The sequence below is a fragment of the Akebia trifoliata genome, chromosome 7 (genome assembly GCF_017979445.1).
Source record: "Akebia trifoliata isolate Shusen 1 chromosome 7, ASM1797944v1, whole genome shotgun sequence".
In the NCBI taxonomy this organism is placed as follows: domain Eukaryota; kingdom Viridiplantae; phylum Streptophyta; class Magnoliopsida; order Ranunculales; family Lardizabalaceae; genus Akebia; species Akebia trifoliata.
In genome coordinates, this window is record NC_141381.1 from 21,405,457 (window position 1) to 21,425,816 (window position 20,360).

Consider the following 20,360-nt stretch of genomic DNA (forward strand, 5'->3'; position numbering starts at 1 on the left):
CAGAAAAGAGCTTAGCAAGATCAAGTCCAACTTAAATAAAATAGGCTAAAGGTAATACAATATACATTCACTCATCAAAATCCAAAATCAATTATTTCCTTAAAAACTACTAAGTTCAAAGAAAATACAGACCTATGAATAAAGACAATATGAAAATAACTATACAAATTATATGCAATCTATTAAATACATTAGATTTTTTCTTCAACTTCATATGCTTCACTTCATCGAATTCTTGCTTCAAGTCATAGAAGTGATCCTCTACTTTATAAAAAAAAAATTTAACTATATCACGATTATGCATATCTTTGATAAAATGCCTTGTGGCTTCCTCGTACGATGAAAATGATTTGTAACAAGCTGACGGATATCTATCCACGTACTGGTGACATTCTTCCCAAGTGAAAAATATACCGATCTTTTTCCCTACAAAGACAACATAAAACTTGCCCATTTTGATAGCAAACCTGACAAAACCAATTGGTAGTGGTTTCACAAAAGAAAAATTAACTGAATAGAAAAAAAAAAAAAAATACGAGTCAGTTGAATTCTTGAGCAAAGAAAGAATAAAGAAAACAACCATTACCAAGTCAATAATACATGATCCATAAATTAATCAAAGTAAAAATCTAATTGATTTACTTTTTTTTTAGCAATGAAAAAAAAAAAACATAATAATTTGCTTTAATAGAACTAGTCTTAGAACCCGCTACTAAGTTCATATAAGTACTCCACCAATTGATGACAATCAAATATGGAAATTAAAATTTCCATCATGATTTAAAAAAATTCATATTTGGGACACCAAGGTTAATCCTATATCTCGATGGACTTGGGTTAAAACTACATCATACATCCGCATTTTAGGTGTGTTTGGTTGCAGGTGTAAGGGAAAGATTTCCATGGACGATGACTATCTTCTGATCCATGGAAAAATGGGAAATTGGTCTTCTTTTTAATTCTTTGATAGGTACGGGGAAATTGGCCTACCTGTGGAACAGAGTTTTAAACAACTAGATGAAAGTGGTGGTTTGAAGTATAGACTTATAGTTTATTCCTCATCTCTTACTCTTATTCAAGTTGAATAAGAAGATAAGTTATTATGTGAGCAGAAGAGTGAAAATTCCACAGCAATACACTCGAACTACCACGAATCCATCAAAACCCTTGCAAATGTTCCCTGAACTCTAATGGACAAGTCCCATTTTTTGCTAGTTAAAAGGCAAACAAGCCTAATCATACCAATCTTATTACAAATATTAATCCAAAAAAATAGGAGGGGATTTTCGACCAATGCCCATTGAATTTATTTCAATTACCAAATTAATGTGGAGATGAAAAACTATCAAGATATTAATCCAAAAAAATAGGAGGGGATTTTCGACCAATGCCCATTGAATTTATTTCAATTACCAAATTAATGTGGAGATAAAAACTAATAGGAATCCCAAATTGGTAGGAATCAGGAGGAAAAACTCCTTCCTTGGTTCATTTAATGTATGATTAGATCATAATCAATTTAGACCATAATCATACCAACCTAAATAACTTTGGATTTTTTATCCTAATAAAATCGGAAATCAAATCACAAATATACATATTTCGCAGAATAATTCTATGATAGTCTTTTTTATTTCAAAGATATTTGATTAGATTTCATTATTTGGTGCTGATTATAATTAAAAAATCACAACCACCACCCCTTTTACCTTTGATTTTGTGGCATCAGCACTAGTAGTTGGTGTGGCAATAACATCTATCAACAATAGTTGGTGTGGCAATAGCATATCTCTTTTATTATAAATACAGTAACTATCTTGTGGTAGAATAAGTTAGATAGAAATCTATAAAATTAGAGAGAGAGCTAGGAGAGATTATAAAGGAAGAAGTTGATTTTCTCTTTGGATAAAAACAAAATCAAGCCTTCTTCTTGAGACGAACTTGCGGGCTGTGCAAGTTGTTGGTTTTCTTCATATAGTGGATTCTCTCTTCACTCCCGTGGATGTAAGCACATCGTCGAACCACGTAAATATTGTGTAAGCATCTCTTTATCTGCTATTTACGTTTGTAGTTAATTTTACTTTACTTTGATTGCTAGGGGTATTGGTCATTGCTTGTTGGTGTGTTTTGAAACTTGGTATAAGTTCCGATAAAGGGTTTCTCTCTAGGTGGTTTGCTTCCGCGGCTCCCCTCACAACAATGGTATCAAAGCTCTTATTCAAATCAGGGTGGTTAAGCTTCGATTTGAGGTATTTTCTTGGGTATTGTATGGTGTACACAAGTTGTTTATTGAAATTCCTGAGATAAGCTAGTGTTGTTAAACAAGAGGATAATGACGTCTACTAGCGTAACCGGCAAAGTGGGAAAGTATGAGATAGAGAAGTTCAATGGGAAGAATGATTTTTTCTATTGGATGATGCAAATGAAAAATTTGCTAATCTCACAGAAATTGCACAAAGCATTGGTAAGAAAAGAAAAGAAGCACAAAGACATGTCTGATAAGGATTGTGAAGAGTTAGATCTCGAAGCACGAGCGTCGATAATTCTATGCCTTAAAAGGGATGTAGCTTTCTTGGTGGATGGAGAGGTAACGGCTGCGGGTGTATGATCAAAGTTAGAAAATAACTTCATGACGAAGACTATAACAAATCGGATCTATTTGAAGTTCAGATTGTATATTTGCAAGATGGAGGAAGATACACCAATCCAAGAGTACATCAACAAGTTAGATAGGATTTAAAAGCGCCCTCGATCCGCGGGGTGCGCGGATCCGCTTTTGACCTTTGAGGTTTAGGAGTTGCCACCTAGTTATTACAGTCTAGGAACCAAATTTTGACTCTAAAAGGCAAATAAACTAATCTACGAAAGAAAAATAAGGATCCGGGGATCACGTTACGGGGTTGGAAGGTGTTAGGCACCAACCCCGCCCGGCAAACGCCGGTGTGGACACAGGATTTCGAATATTCTTCAAACATCCCTCCACTTTGAGGTATTTTGGAGTCGCCACCATTCAAATTGGTAAAGGGGTGTGAATGGTCACCCGGATTTGTATTTTTGAAAAATCATGTCATTTTGCCACTTTTTTGTTGACTCTCGTAAGATAAGGTGTATGGTCCAACCTTGATTCAAGGTAAGGGGGTCCATTTATGGAGTAGGGAAGGTGTTAGGCACCCTATTCCATCCACGTAATGTGGTAACCTCGGATTCGGTTTTTTTTAGAAATAAAAAGAAAATGAAAATGAAAAAGAAAGAAAATCGATGTGTACCCTCAAATATGAGGGACTTTCAATGTTGGATTCAATCATTAAGGGCACCCTTATGTAGAAGGGGCCCTTTGGTGATTTAACCCATGGTGGTGTGTGCAAATGTGTGGGAAAAAGGGAGAGTAGAAGAGGGGATGTAGAGGGGGTGTTCCTTTTGTTGAACCCACCTTGTCCTTGAGTTGATCTTCAAAGCTTTTCTTGATGTTCTTCTTTTGAGTTGACTTGGACTTGCTTGAGGTTGTGGAAGATTGAGTTGAGAGTGAGGTGTTGAGAGTAGAGTAGAGTAGAGAGTTGTAGTTTTTAGAGGATTTTTTATCAAAATTTCATTAGTTGTTGTAAGAGGAGAATGGAGGGGTTTTTATAGAAGTTGGGAGGCATTTTAGGGGTATAATAGGGTGAGGGTTTAGAATGAGGGGTAATGACATGGGTTTGAGAGAAGAAGGGTATGAAATTTGAGGGAGAAATAATGGTAGTTTTGTAATGAGGGAAATGGGTTGTGTTTTAACCCAAATGGTTTGGATCTTACCCAAATCCATTTGGGTAGAGTGTTTGGTGGGGTGAGATGAGTGATGGTTGATGGGAGGAATGGTGGTGTAAGGTAGTTGTTTGGAGAAGGAGTGTTGAGATGATTGAAGAGGTATGGTGTTTGATTTGGAGAGATGAGTGGTGATTGATTTGATTTTGAGAGGATTGAAGGGATGATGACATGTGGCAAATGGAGGGATGAAGAGATTAGTTGATTGGTGATGGTAGTTGGATGATTAGAGAGAAGAGTACGGGGGTGATGGTGGGAGGTATGGGTTGAGGTGATTTTGTGGGAGTGTTTTAAGGGAAGGTGATGGTTGAGGTGTGGGAGATATGGGTTGTGATGTGGGTGGTTGATAGTGTTAGAGTATGTAGGGTATGGGTTGAGTTGTTGGTTGTTGATGATGAGAGGATGGGGGATAGGTTAGGTTAGGTTAGGGTAGGGTTATGGGTTGAGTTGATTAGATGAGGGAGGTGGAAGAAGATGATGACATGTGTCATCTCTTGGTTATTGGTTTGATGTGATGATGATGGGTTGGATTTGATTTGGGTAGTGGATTGGACTTTGGGCTTTAGTGGTAGATTGGGTAAGGTTTTGGGCTTAGGTGATGGATTTGGGTTGGGTTGTAGAATAGTGTTGAGTTGGGTTTATGTTGGATTGGGCTTGAGTTGGATTGGGTATAGGTTGAATGGATTTTGGGATGGATTGAATTTATGATGGTTTGGGTTTTGGGATGGATAGTATTGGGTTGATTTTAAGGATGTATGAGAGTGGTGAGGTGTGCGGGTCCATGGGCCACGTAAATGGTCTCGAACATTTATTAATGTAGATTTGGGCTTTGGGGCCCATCCCAAATTTTTTGTTTTCGGGGTATTTTGCGTCGAGGGCCCGCTCAAATTCTGGTGTCTACAGCTGCCCTCTTTGCAGGAGTTGCGTGCAAAGAACTGCAAAGAATAGACGAAACCCTGATTTGTGCGGGTCCTAGGATTTTGCTCAGACAAGTTTTTGAAACACCGATTTGATTTGATGGTTAAGAGATGGCTACCCAAGCACGGGGTCTGACAGGGTGTCGGTCGATTTCCTCGACCTCGTGGCGCGGAGCTCGTGTGAGGTCTTAGATTTGTGATGATTTGAGAAAAGCTTTGACTTAGGTATTTTCAAACGAGACTTTAAGCAGTTGATTTTGGCTTTCGCAAGAATACCATTTTGATTTTTTGATTTTTTGATTTTTTTTTTCTTTTTTTGGTGATTTTTTATTATTATTATTATTTTTTTTTATTTTTTATTTTTTTTTTTGGTTGTCCGTTCTTGAAGCACGGACTGTTTAAATCTCATTCGGTCCGTGCTTCAAGAACGGACTCTATTTTTAATATTTTCGGTCCGTGCATGAAGCTCGGACTGCGCAAAATTAATTCAGTCCGTGCTTCATGCACGGACCAGAACATTTTTAAAAACCGAACGTCGCGCCTAGACGTTTCACTTGGCTGTTCTTCTCCGTTTTCTCCTCTGGTTCTTCGTCTTCTCCTCTGATTCTTCGTCTTCTCCTCTCTCATTTCTCTCTTGCGTGCTTGGGTGGTCGAAGAGACATGTCGGGCGTGTGGATACTTGGATTTGGAGCACTCTTGGTACTTCTTTGGATTACTCCTTCGATAGAGGTTAGTTCATCTTCTCCTTTTAGATTAATTTCTTTTTGATTTTGCAAACCTTTATTGCATGATTACCTGCTTCGAACAATCCATGACAGACACACAAACCTTGTTGTATGTATGCTTGTTAGACTAGGATTCTTGTTTATGCCTCGATAGCTTTGCCTTTACCTTCTCCTTTCCCTTCTCGATGTGGTTGACAGCCACGAATTGGTACGAATGGTAGAGTGCCTTGTCCTTTGTCATTTCGATATTAATGAAAGGCACGTCTGGGGCTCTCCCAGCTGGAATAAGGTTCTCTGCCAATACTGATATCATCCTCTGCCCCATGATAAATTTGACTCTTTGGTGCAATGAGGAAGGCACAGCCCCGGCAGTATGGATCCATGGTCTACCCAATAGTAAGTTGAATGTCGTTGGTATCTCCATGACCTCGAACGTTACTTCGAACGTACATGGGCCTATTGTGATTGGTATGTCTACTTCGCCCAGCGAGTCCCTTCTCGAACTATCGAAGCCTCGGACGACCTTGTTATTGGGTTTCACATGCAACCAATCGGCGTTCAGCTTTCGGAAGGTCTCAAGTGGACAAACATTAAGCGCTGAGCCGTTGTCAATCAACACCCTGGCGACCATCATGCCCTTGCATATGACCATAATGTTTAGTGGCTCGACGTGCCCCGTTCCTTCAGGTGTAAACTCATTTTCTGTGAAGATAATAGGATTGGAGGCCATGATCTGGCTGACCGTTTGCTCTAACTGCACCGGTGTCGTGGTCGAAGGTACATGTGATCCCCCTAGGACTTTCAACAATGCCTCTTGGTGCTCTTCCGATTTTTGTATTAGTCCTAGGATGCTGACTTGGGCTGGCTGCTTGTTCAACCTGTCTACTATATTATGCTCTCTCTTGAGGATGAGCTTAATAAAGTCTGTGGCTTCTTTGTCTGTCACTATCACCTTTTCTTCCATCTTCGCATCCTTATACAACTTGCATTTCCCCTTTGCTTTTCTTTTGTCTTCGTCGGTCACCTCTTCTGCAGTCTCTTTGCTTTTTTCCCTGATTTTCACCCCATTTTCTGACAATTTCTGGCACTTTCCCGCCCTGATTATACGGCTGATATCAGCCACCATTGCTTTCTTCATTGTTTCGACCCCGGCGGTCGTGGTGATGGTAGTCTCATAGCTCCAAGGAATTGCCTGATCGGAGCTATATGGGAATGGTTTAGGTGAGTGTATGGTTATGGGGGGTGGATCGGGTTTCATATTGAGAATGAGAGGAGGTGGTGGTGATTTGGATGTAGTGCTGGTGGAAATTGGTGGAGTCGATGTAGTGTATGGGATGACGAGTGGTAGACGTGGAGATGAAGTGTATGGTATATGGAGGGGGGTCGAGTTGATCCTTGTGGATATGGTGGTATGTACGGTATGACAAGAGGGGGTCGAGTTGAACTTTGATGATGGGGTGATCCATAAGGTATGACCAAAGGTGGTCGGGTAGCAGCATTTTGGTGAGTGGGATAGATGGTGAGGTCGGCCAATCTGAGTGGTGGTAATGAATTTTGGGATGAATTTGTCGTATAATGGTTGATTGTACTGACTGTTGGCGCTTCTGGTCCCTGAGTTAAATGCACCCTGATTTTGGACCCGACAGGTGCTATCAAGACAGACGGATTGAAATCGAGTTCCTTATGAATGACATTTACCCTTTGTCCACTTCCCCCTTCATTGTGGGTAGGTAGGGGGTTCTGATTGATATTCTGTTGTTGGGGTGGGTTGGGAGGTCCATCCAGGATAAGAGCCTTCTTATCAATCAGGTTCTGTACCTGATGTTTGAGTTGCCAGCATTGATCCGTAGAGTGCCCCGGTGCACCCATATGAAATTCACAGAACAAATTGGGGTTGTACCCTGGCCCTGACAGCCTTGACAGGATTTGGCGGACGTTTTGCGAGATATTCACCCCTAAGCAAGATTGGCAGTAACTCAGATGGTGACATGGGTAACCTGGTAAATACTCTATTTACTCGATTCGGTCTTGCTTGCTGATTCTGCCCATACTGTTGTGCTGGCTGTGCTGGCATGGCTTGTGGAGGAACTGTTCGGAAGGGATTCTGCGGTGCTGGAGCCCAAGCAGCTCGAGGTATTGGTGCCCAAGGTGCCTTAGGTGCCTGTGGCCTTTGAGCTGGTGCCTGAATGATGAGAGGTTGGTTGGGTTGTACATTATTGACCTGGGTATCCTCTTTCTTTTTTACAAAAGGCACTGATTTCTTTTGTGACGAGGTCCCCGCTGCTGCACTCAAGGCTGTAAAGTCAAATATTAGACCAGTTCGGATCCCGTCTTCGACCCGGTCTGCTACTTGAACTAAGTTTGAGAAGGTGCCTGTAGTGTGTCCAACCAAATGAGTGTAAAAGGCATGCCCCAGTGTCGAGATAAACGTAGTGTTCATCTCTTGTTCAGTCATCGCAGGCCGCACTTGTGAGGCGGACTCTCGCCATCTTTGGGCATACTCTTTCACTGTTTCTTTGTGCTTTCTCGTCATCTTAGCCATATCATTGCGATCCAAACCCACGTCTGTATTGAACCGGTAATTATGCCAGAACATTTCAGCTAAATCCTGCCAACTTTTGATAAGTGTATGATCCAATCCTGAAAACCACTTGAGAGCCGGTCCTGTTAAGCTTCTTTGGAAAAGTTGCACCAATAGTCTGTCATCCTCGCCATATTGGCACATTGACCCACAATACAATTTGAGGTGTGACAGAGGGCACCCAACACCATTGTATTTCTCGAATTCTGGGCATTTAAACTTGGCCGGCAGCTGTGCATTGGGGTAGAAGCATAGGTCCCTGAATCTTGTTCCTCCCAAAGTATTTGTGCCTTTCATCCGCCGCATTTCCTCCTGGAGAGATTCAATCTGTCGGGCCATTTTGTCGTCAGTAGCACTCTTAGCTTTAGGAGCCCTAAAGTTACACTCGTCATCTGGGATCATCACGGGAGGTGGTGGATTCTGTGGTATATAAAGCGGAGGACCCTGATATATTGGCACAGTAGGAGGTGGGGTGGTTTGTTGTTCTGGTCGTATTTGCTCAGGGGGTTCGGGGTTTGACCCGGATGCTTGATGCTGAGTTGCCTGTGCTTGCAGAAAATTGGTGCTACTCAAGACAGCCGCCAAGATTTGTTCCTGCCTTTTCGTTGTTTCTAACAGCTTTGCTATCATTGCATTGGCTTCGGCCAGTTCATTTGTCGCAGGTTGTGGTTCATCTGAGTTACTCATAGCTGATGAAGATGATCGGAGAAAGTATGGAGGCTTCTCAGGATGTTTGTGCTTTTTTCGTTTGGCCACCTGTGGGTACAGAAGACCAAGTGTTACTATCTTACTTACAAAAAAGGAAATGCATTATGTTTATTAGGTCCGGTAATTATCATGGGATGGTATTCAAAAAAGAAAACATAGTTCGTCAGCGCGGAGCTGGATTATTTTTTAGAGAAAATAATTACATCAGCATGAAGCTGGCATTGACACGGGGTCGGTAAAACAGTTTGAAAAGAAATTACATCAGCGCGGAGCTGGCATCGACACGGAATCAGTAAGGAACTTACATCAGCACGGAGCTGGCATCGACACGGAGTCGGTAAGGTATTTTGAAAAGAAGTTGCATCAGCATGGAGCTGGCATCGACGCGGAGTCGGTAAAACATTTTGAAAAGAAATTTCATCAGCACGGAGCTAGCATCGACACAGAGTCGGTAGAACATTTTGAAAAGAAATTTCTTCAGCACAGAGCTGGCATCGACACGGAGTCGGTAAAACATTTTAAAAAGAAATTACATCAGCATGGAGCTGGCATCGACACGGAGTCGGTAGAACAGTTTGAAAAGGAATTACATCAGCACGGAGCTGGCATCGACACGGAGTCGGTATAGCATTTTGAAAAAGAGATTTTCTCAGCACGGAGCTGGCATCGACACGGAGTCGGTAAAACATTTTGAAAAAGAAATGTCATCAGCACGGAGCTGGCATCGACACGGAGTCTGTAAAGCATTTTGAAAAGAAATTACTTCAGCACGGAGCTGGCATCGACACGGAGTCGGTAAAACAGTTGAAAAGAAATTATTTCAGTACGGAGCTAGCATCGACACGGAGTCGGGAGAACATTTTGAAAAGAGATTACATCAGCACGGAGATGGCATCGACACGGAGTCGGGAAAACATTTTGAAGAGTAGTTTTCTGAGATAAATCGAGTTAAAATAACCCATAATTTTTGGTAGCCTCCAATTCAGTTCTATGAAATCATCGCCGGCCAAGCAGATCTCCAAGGAAGAGGTGGCGCACAATGGCACTCTTAAATCACCTTGTTCCCTGAATAGACGTAGTCTATCCCCCTCGTATCAACAGGGTAAGATCTTTCTAGGCACCGACTTTGATCAAGGACTGCAATTGGTACTTTCCGAAATCTCTTCTTTTTTTTTTTTTTGTGAGAAAGTTGCATGTACTTGAATTGATTGATCTGTTGTTATCTTTGTTAATTCGATATGGGTCATAGATCTGGTTGAAATAGATCTGGGTCGGACCCAATTGGATCTGGGTCGTGGACCCAGTTGGATTGGATCTGGGTTGGATTGGATCTGGGTCGTGGACCCCGTTTGGTTGGATCTGGGTCGTGGACCCAGACCCAGTTGGATATGGATCTGGGTCGTGGACCCAGTTGGACATGGATCTGGGTCGTGGACCCAGTTGGTTTGGATCTGGGTCGTGGACCCAGTTGGAAATGGATCTGGGTCGTGGACCCAGTTTGACATGGATCTGGATCGTGGACCCCGTTTGGTTGGATCTGGGTCGTGGACCCAGACCCAGTTGGACATGGATCTGGGTCGTGGACCTAGTTGAGTGGATCTGGGTCGTAGACCCAGTTGGTTTGGATCTGCGTCGTGGACCCAGTTGGACATGGATCTGGGTCGTGGACCCAGTTTGGAATGAATACTTCATGAAGGACAAGTTTGGTTATGATTGAGATCGATAGTGAGCCGCGTTGGGCAAAATCCGTTTGGAGCGGGATCAATTATGAGTGGTAGGCCTTGAGTTTTATAATAAAGTGAATCATTTGATCATTTTCAAGCTTTAAAACTCAAAACTAAAATAACTTCAAGAAGAAAAGTTGTTAAGACTGACGTAAGGAACAAAATGAGTAAAAAAAATTTTTTTTTTTTTTTTTTTTTTTTAGGGTCCGTTTTTCAAGTACGGACCTAAGACTTTTTGGCTGGTCCGTGCTTCAAGTACGGACCAAAATATCAAAAAAAAAATTTTTTTTTTTTTTGGGTCCGTTCTTCATGCACGGACCTAACACTTTTTGGCTGGTCCGTGCTTCAAGTACGGACCAGAACATCAAAAATATATTTTTTCTTTCACTGGTCCGTGCTTCATGCACGGACCTAAGAAAATTTGCCCAGTCCGTTTTCTAAGCACGGACTTGACAATATTTCTTGAGTCCGTGCTTCAAGCACGGACCAGAACCTTTTCTGGCCTTCCAACCTTGCTCTGTTTTTTATCCTCATCCCATTTTGGCCATGTTTTTCTGGATTTTGAGGCACATAGCCTCTGTTTTTTGGCTTGGGCCACAAAAATGTCACTTTTTTTTTTTTTTTTTGATGCCTATGATGACATGGAAAAAAAAATAGATTTCCCCCTTTTACCTAGGGGGACATATAAATGAGAACAAAAATAAAAATCCTAAAAATCTATACAACTTGCCTTCGCGGGCTTAAAAAAAATACATCACATATGAACATGGGATGGATACGGAATTAGTTTTGTAAGCCTTAGTGTCCTTTTTCTATTAATTACGCTTCGATGCATGCGGTTTGTAGGTGATTTTTCGGCTACCCATTCTTCAAACCTCGATGTACACCGAAGTGTACATGTCTTAGGTTGGTGAATGAGGTGGATGTTCTCCTCCCAGCCACCCAAAATAGCGATCTCGGGGGCTTGAGAGTACCGGCATCCAGGGTTAGAAATTGAAAGAGGAGGGGGGTGGCTTATGCATAGGGGTGTGAATCGCATGTGCATGTGCGTGCATTTTTTTTTTTTTTGAATCGTATCCATCCTTACATTCTTTGCTCCAAAATAAAAATAAAACAAAAGCATATGTAAATAAATATTACAACCATCCAATGTGAAACTTGTGAAATAAAAGAAAAAAAAGAAACAAAGCAAACGCGTTAGTAGATAAACCAAAAGAAATAACACAAAAAGAAAACAAACTCCTTTTTTTTTTTTTTTTGAAATAACCGAATCAAGGAAGAGGATCGGACCCACTAGTGTGTACTCCCCAGTGGAGTCGTCAAGCTGTGGACACAGGATTTCGAATATTCTTCAAACATCCCTCCACTTTGGGGTAATTTGGAGTCGCCACCATTCAAATTGGTAAAGGGGTGTGAATGGTCACCCGGATTTGTATTTTTGAAAAATCATGTCATTTTGCCACTTTTTTGTTGACTCTCGTAAGATAAGGTGTATGGTCCAACCTTGATTCAAGGTAAGGGGGTCCATTTATGGAGTAGGGAAGGTGTTAGGCACCCTACTCCATCCACGTAATGTGGTAACCTCGGATTCGGTTTTTTTTTTGGAAATAAAAAGAAAATGAAAATGAAAAAGAAAGAAAATCGATGTGTACCCTCAAATATGAGGGATTTTCAATGTTGGATTCAATCATTAAGGGCACCCTTATGTAGAAGGGGCCCTTTGGTGATTTAACCCATGGTGGTGTGTGCAAATGTGTGGGAAAAGGGAGAGTAGAAGAGGGGATGTAGAGGGGGTGTTCCTTTTGTTGAACCCACCTTGTCCTTGAATTGATCTTCAAAGCTTTTCTTGATGTTCTTCTTTTGAGTTGACTTGGACTTGCTTGAGGTTGTGGAAGATTAAGTTGAGAGTGAGGTGTTGAGAGTAGAGTAGAGTAGAGAGTTGTAGTTTTTAGAGGATTTTTTATCAAAATTTCATTAGTTGTTGTAAGAGGAGAATGGAGGGGTTTTTATAGAAGTTGGGAGGCATTTTAGGGGTATAATAGGGTGAGGGTTTAGAATGAGGGGTAATGGCATGGGTTTGAGAGAAGAAGGGTATGAAATTTGAGGGAGAAATAAGGGTAGTTTTGTAATGAGGGAAATGGGTTGTGTTTTAACCCAAATGGTTTGGATCTTACCCAAATCCATTTGGGTAGAGTGTTTGGTTGGGTGAGATGAGTGATGGTTGATGGGAGGAATGGTGGTGTAAGGTAGTTGTTTGGAGAAGGAGTGTTGAGATGATTGAAGAGGTATGGTGTTTGATTTGGAGAGATGAGTGGTGATTGGTTTGATTTTGAGAGGATTGAAAGGATGATGACATGTGGCAAATGGAGGGATGAAGAGATTAGTTGATTGGTGATGGTAGTTGGATGATTAGAGAGAAGAGTATGGGGGTGATGGTGGGAGGTATGGGTTGAGGTGATTTTGTGGGAGTGTTTTAAAAGAAAGTGATGGTTGAGGTGTGGGAGATATGGGTTGTGATGTGGGTGGTTGATAGTGTTAGAGTATGTAGGGTATGGGTTGAGTTGTTGGTTGTTGATGATGAGAGGATGGGGGATAGGTTAGGTTAGGGTAGGGTTATGGGTTGAGTTGATTAGATGAGGGAGGTGGAAGAAGATGATGACATGTGTCATCTCTTGGTGATTGGTTTGATGTGATGATGATGGGTTGGATTTGATTTGGGTAGTGGATTGGGCTTTGGGCTTTAGTGGTAGATTGGGTAAGGTTTTGGGCTTAGGTGATGGATTTGGGTTGGGTTGTAGAATAGTGTTGAGTTGAGTTTATGTTGGATTGGGCTTGTGTTGGATTGGGTATAGGTTGAATGGATTTTGGGATGGATTAGATTTATGATGGTTTGGGTTTTGGGATGGATAGTATTGGGTTGATTTTAAGGATGTATGAGAGTGGTGAGGTGTGCGGGTCCATGGGCCACGTAAATGATCTCGAACATTTATTAATGTAGATTTGGGCTTTGGGGCCCATCCCAAATTTTTGGTTTTCGGGGTATTTTGCGTCGAGGGCCCGCTCAAATTCGGGTGTCTACAGCCGGTCTTTACTAATTCCCAAATAAAACTACATTGCTAACAAGACCTAAATAATAATAATAAAATAAAAATACTCACATTTTCCGAGCGCAACGATTTTATTCCCTCAGATCTGATAAAACCGTTCCTTGTACTCCTTGCTTCGTTCTGTCTCCGGATCTGATTTCTGATCTCCGAGGCAAGGTATCTCTTTCTTAGATCTGGATTCTTCGAACTTTTTTGGTGTTTTTGAAGGGTTTCTAGGTGTTTTTCAGGTTAAAATCGAAGTATGGGTGTTAGGTAAGGAGTTGGGACTTCAAAATTAGGGTTTTGGGAAGGTTGTGGAGGCTTCTTGACCTACTTTTTCTAGGATTTTTTCTTTGATACGAAAATGGGGTGTGGAGGCTCCTATTTATAAAGTTTTTTAGAAGAATTAGGGTTTGATTAGGGTTTCTTTTAGAGTTTTAATTGGGATTTTGACTTTGATCTTATGAGATTAACTTAGTCTTTAGGGTTTTAATTTAGAGTTGTGACTTTAGTCTTATGAGATTGACTTAATTAGTTTAGATTAGGATTTTGAATTTAGTCTTATGAGATTGACTTGATTAGTTTAGATTAGGGTTTTGATTTAGGGTTTTGACTTTAGTCTTATGAGATTGACTTTAATACTTTGACTTTAGTCTTTCTTGATTGGCTTTTAATATCTTGACTTTAGTCTTACTTTGTTGACTTTAAGATTGACTTTAGTCTTACTTGATTGAATTTAATTTTTGGAGAATCTATTTTTATTATATCTTTAATTCTTTGGGCCCCCAGATGGAGGGGTCCTTGAATAAATATCCTGACAACCATCAATAATTTTGCCTGAAAGCCTGATTGATCGATTTTTTGGTTTAAATTTTATTAATGTTTCACTTTACATTATTTAATGTTTTATTTATTAATTTTGAAATTTTTAATTATTAAATTTGTGAAATTACCGTTTTGCCCTCGGAGAGGATTTTTTTACGTTTTAAGTCGTTTTTCAATGTTCTAAGATGTTTTGGAATCAGTTTTTCATAAGGAATTCAATGAGAATGTTGGTTTTTGTCATTTATGAAGTTTTTTTGTATGAAATGATCGTGAACTTTATGAGGGGCATTTTCGTAATTTTGTCGAATTCTGTGAAAATTGGAGAAATGATTTATTTGGTTTCGATTTGTTATTTTATATTTTTGAATGAGTTTTCCTAATCGTAACGTAGGCTCTAGGGTTGTTTTGATGTTAGGGGTATTTTGGTAATTTGATCATTTTTAGTGATTTTTATCGTGAAGCTTCTTTTTGGTCTGCAAGATGATGATTTCTATGTTTCTAGGGTTGTATTTTCCTAGCGTAGCGTGATTTCTAAAGTTTTGTCGGTTCGAGATACCTCATCCGGATTTCTGAAACATATCTGGTAACATAATAAAGCATTGGAATAAACATCCATCATTGGGAATCGTTGCGATCGGGTTGACGAGTTGATTAATCAGGCGAGTGCAAAAATGGAGTGTCTACAGGATCATATCAGATTTAAAGGATATTGATGTAAAGGTAGAAAATGAAGATCAAACACTTTTTCTGCTTCTTTCGTTGCCAAAGTCATATGAGAACCTTGTACAAACATTGATGCTTGTGGGTGAAAATTTAACGATGAATGAGACTAGAACATCACTTCTAGCGGATGATCTTTGAAAGATTACAACTAGTGGCATGGCTACTAGTGGAAATAAGGAGCAAGCACAGAGGCTATTTGTAAGAGGAAGAAATGAGCGAGGAAAAGGCAATGGAGGAAAGTTTAGATCAAGTTCTAGACCTCTTGCGAAAAGACCGTGTTTCAAATGCGGTGAGCTTGGGCATTTCAAGGAAAATTGCCCTAACAAAAGAGTAAGCAAGAAGAAGAATAACAAAAGCAAGGTTAATGGGAAGTAATAAGGCAAGCAAGAGGCTAACTATGCATCGGAAGAAGGGGGCAACGATGAATGCTACTCCGTCACGAGTGATGAAGAAATCTCCGGTAAGTGGATTCTTAATTCGAGTTGCTCTTACCATAATTGTCCAAATAGGAAGTGGTTTACTACCTACAAAGGTATTGATGGTGGAACCGTATTGATGGGTAATAACCATGCTTGTAAAACGGTGGGGCTTGGTTCAATTAAAATCAAGATGCATGATGGAGTGGTCAGAACCTTGACGGATGTGAGACATGTTCCTGACTTGCGGAAAAACCTTATTTCTGTTGGTGCTTTGGACTCTGGTGGCTGCAAGATAATTACGAAAAATTAAGTGAAAAAGGTTGTTCGTGGTTCCTTGATAGTGAAGGGTATTCATCATGGTAATCTCTATGCTCTTTTGGGTATTACAGTTACAGAAAATGTAGCGGTTGGAACAGCTGGAAGTGGTAGAGACCCAATTAAATGCACTAGGTTATGGCACAGGCAGCTTGGGCATATGTCAGAAAAGGGTCTAAATTTGCTTGGTAAGGAAGGTTTGCTGAAGAACATGAAAAAGCCTTGCATGAATTTTTACGAGCATTATGTGTATGGAAATGCACACCAGGTTCAGTTCTCTTCAAGCAAACACAGAAGCAGAGGTATATTAAACTATGTATATACAGATGTTTGGGGTCTGACTACGGTAACTTCCAAAGGTGGTTCTAGGTATTTTGTCTCGTTCGTGGATGATTATTCTAAGTATGCTTGGATTTATTTCCTTAAACATAAGAATGAGGTATTCGAAGCATTCAAGAAGTGGAAAGCAATGGTTGAGAACAGAACGAATAGAAAATTGAAGACATTACGATCTGATAATAGTACAAAGAGGGTGCTTTCAAGGAATTCTGTGATCAGGAAGGTATTGCTCGACACTAGGCAGTCAATAAAACACAACAGAATGGAGTCGCAGTGAGATTGAACCGAACATTGCGGGAGAGAGCAATGTGTATGCGCTCGTATGTTGGTTTGGGTAAAAAATGGTGGGCAGAGTCGGTTGCTACAGCTTGCTACATAGTGAACCGGTCTCCACATTCGAAGTTAAATAGAAATGTACCTTACATGGTGTGGTCAGGAGAGCATGCAGATTATGAGAAACTCATAATTTTTTATTTCATAGCCTATTACCATGTCAACGAGGGTTCTCAATAGTATTGAAACATTGCATCTCTCATCCATGGACGTAGCTTTGTCAAACCGCATAAATCTTGTGTTTCTTCTTATTTAACAGTCCAGAATTTGCATATTCAGGTGCCACATACCTGAGATACACATGAGAGACTTCAACAACAGTATAGGCCACTTGTTCAAAACATTTTACAAATTGGGAGATACCATAACATATATAGAAGAACCATAAACAGAGAAAAAATAAAATAAAAATTTAGATATACCCAAATGTCCCTCAGATTCTTCCATCTTCATGATCCTTAACATGAACAGAGGATCCTTCTTAGACTCCACTTTCTTATATTGGGAGAGTTTCAATGTTCTAGTGACAAGTATTAACAGGGGGGACACATTTGAGCATCTTAAAACGTGTAATGTGCAAGAAAGAAAATTAAATTAAGAGATAAGAAGGCACTATATCATGAGGAGTCCAACACTAAATAACGTTGTCATCAAGCACCAAATCAAAAAATATCCCAAGATATTATTTGTTCTATTTGACTAATAAAAATGATTCAAGAAAATACATAAGATCCTCTTCATTATAGTCATGAAGAACCTCTTGACTAACACAAGGTGAATTGTGAATTCTTTTATATGGCATTTAAATAAAATTGCAGGATTTTCAAATCACAAATCCTAGGCAACAATTCCCTTTGACACCAAGAAATGTTCCATCATCTATGTGTATGGAGTAACAGAGACTGATATAACAATTTCTCAATCTAATGAGACCAGCATAATTTGGTGAAGAATTTGTACTCAATTGAGCATGCTATTTGCTAGGAAATTCCAAGATTTCAAGTGAAAAATCAACTTTTACAAATATCAAGTGGCACATAATAATGTCTCTCACCTCACGTATGGTATCTGTTCCATAATCTTTTCTCCACTAAAGCGTGTATTCCCATATTTGGATGGTTTTATCAATGTTGAATTCTCTAGCTTTCAAAAATCTGTACCAGTAAAATGAATCAAAGGCAAACGAAGAAATGAAAGGAAACAAATTTGTAACCTCAAATCCAAAATGGGAATAAATGAATTAATGTAATATCTTACATGGAAAGATTAATTCTGTAATCCAATTAGCGTCACCATTTCAGTTCTGACAGAGTCGGCAAGACTTAGAAGTCTCTAATAGAGTCATAGAGTACCCCAACCATGATCAATCCAAGTTTGGCAAATCAACAACTTGACACTTCAGGAATCTATGTTAACTGGACACTTCAAACTAGGTTTTATTATATTTTAGTAACCAAGAATAAATGAAATGTCATGCCAGTGACCATGGCGGTGTGATGTTGTGGTAGTCCTCCCCGAGATTAGACGTGGTGCGCGCAAGCTGGCCCAGACACTTGGTTAGCACAAAAAAAAAAAACACAAAACAAAACAAAAAAAAATGTTGTGCCAGTGATGTACCCTAGCATTGCTTCTACAGTACCAAGGAACATCAGGAAACATAAAAAGGGGGAAAGAAAAGCTACAAAGCCAAAGTGCAAAGCCTCTAAGTAGGCGTTTGGATAGGACTCCTTGGCTACTTCTGACTCTTGCGGGGAGTTAGAAGTCGTTTGAATGGGTTTGGATGAACAACTCATTTGAAGAGTTACTCCGCGCAAGAGCAAGAAATTACTCTTTGTGAAGAAGTCGAGAAAACCTATTTCTCAAAACTCATCTTGCGGGGAGTCAAAATCTAACGGTTCGTTTTACCAAAATACCCTTAACTTTATTAATTTTCTATGAAAATATTCCTAATTTATTTGCCTTAAATCAAACGAAAGAAACCTTTATTAATATTTAAATTTTTTTTTAAATTTTGAGCATAATTGATTTAAACACATTATATTAATATTTAATATTTAAAATATTATATTATATTATATTAATATTTATAGTTAAAATGTCAAAAACAAGATAGTTTGAAGGCATATTATGACACTAAAAGACAGTCTGTCAATTTGTTTTTTTTTTATTTTGAGTATAATGGATTTAAACACATTATATTATATTAATATTTAAAATATTATATTATATTATATTATATTTATTATATTATATTAATATTTATTATATTATATTATATTATATTATATTATATTATATTATATTATATTAATATTTATAGTTAAAATGTCAAAAACAGTATAGTTTGAAGCATATTATGACTCTAAAAGACAGTCTGTCAAATTTTTTTTAATATTATGTCCTATTATGTCAAAAACAGTCTGTCAATTTTTAAAAAAAATTTTAAGTATAATGGATTTAAACACATTATATTAATATTTAATATTTAAAATATTATATTATATTAATATTTATAGTTAAAATGTCAAAAACAATATAGGTTGAATGCATATTATGACACTAAAAGACAAAAAATAGTAACTGGTATAATATAAGGGTATTCTGATCTTTTTTCTAGAAGTCATGAGAAGTCAGTATGGTTCCCAAACAGACTTCCAGCACAAAAGTACTTCTGCCAGTACTTCACAGAGTCGATTGCCAAACGCCCTTTCTGCACAGAATTACTTTTCCAGCTCCTCCACAAAGTAGTTCTGCTCCTGTTCTTTGGAACAGTAGTTCTGCTCCTGGTATCCAAACAGGCCCTAATTATGAGATTTCCTGATTTTTTCATAATGCAACTCTAACACTGGAGAAACCAATAGTGTTGCCATAAGCACTTTGGATGGATACTCTTGTTTTCATTAGTGTCTAGTCTAATTAGTTTGGTGGTTAGTAGAGTATTTTTGGTGTTTTATTACTTCATCTTGCATCAAATTCCTAGGTATTACTTTAGCATAAGAAAATTACCTAGATGGATCACAATAAAACAACTACTCCAAGCTCATATGCCAAATGTGACGACTCTAGATTTAGAAATCTTGCCGACTCTTTCAGAGATTTATAGGTTGTGAATTCCACAAGTTTACAAAAGCCACAAACTTAACGATGTCTTCTTTTCAGTTCAATGCCAACATTTGTTTTCCATTTTTAAAGGCCCTTTCATGTTTATGACCAACGCAAAACAAGTTGGGCTAAATTTTTTTTATAAATCAATGTTTGTCAAGTAATAAGTTAGCCCCAACATTGTTATTAGACAATTTCTGTAAATGAAAAGTGGCGCTGATTGTGTTTGCAGATATAGAATCCAATGCACGGACTTTGATTTTTTTAGTTTAGACAGTAACGAAGCAATCCATCAAATTAAGCAACGAGTTCATATAAAAGGAATTGTAGAATATATTGAAAGGAAATGCAAACCTAAATAGTGTGTGGTAGTCATCATCCCTCAGCGGCAACAAATCTCTAGCAAGTAATTTCTTAAGCAATTCATTGACCACACTCTCCTCCTTTGCATTGTGTAAGTCCTCTATGGAAACTGAAGGAACCCTGTAATCAAATTGAGAATATATAGTGGAAGCTGATCCACGCTTCTGTTTGTCTAAGTAGTTGAAGTAGGGGGTCTCATCAGAGAAGGTTGTGGTGGCAAAGCTGTAAAGGAATAGGTGAGTCTGGATGAAGAATTAGTAACTCCAGCAGCAGCAGATTGAGCATTTGGAGGGAAAGGATCATGCTTTTGATCTTTATATCACTCCACACCTGCAAAACCGAAGAGTGGTTTAATCATAGATTCCCAGGACAAAAATCAAGGGCTTCAACCACAAGTAAGAA

At 39.1% G+C, this 20,360-nt stretch overlaps 1 protein-coding gene across 7 annotated transcripts in view; it reads right to left on the reverse strand.

Annotated features, from left to right (window-relative positions):
• Positions 1-280: 280 nt before the first annotated feature.
• LOC147398387 (uncharacterized) overlaps positions 281-20,360 on the reverse strand; it is a 31,561-nt gene continuing 11,481 nt past the window's right edge. For 6 of the 7 annotated variants that reach the window (XM_086447576.1, XM_086447577.1, XM_086447578.1 and 3 more), the window contains 4 exons: positions 19,950-20,288; positions 17,751-18,033; positions 17,548-17,647; positions 16,230-16,783 (listed from right to left, as the gene is read on the reverse strand). In XM_086447576.1, the coding sequence (XP_086303702.1) occupies positions 20,273-20,288 (16 nt within the window). In that variant the 3' untranslated portion in view covers positions 16,230-16,783; positions 17,548-17,647; positions 17,751-18,033; positions 19,950-20,272. Of the gene's footprint in view, positions 427-16,229; positions 16,784-17,547; positions 17,648-17,750; positions 18,034-19,949; positions 20,289-20,360 lie in introns of those variants that run through there. The other variant, XM_086447575.1, reaches the window with a different exon arrangement.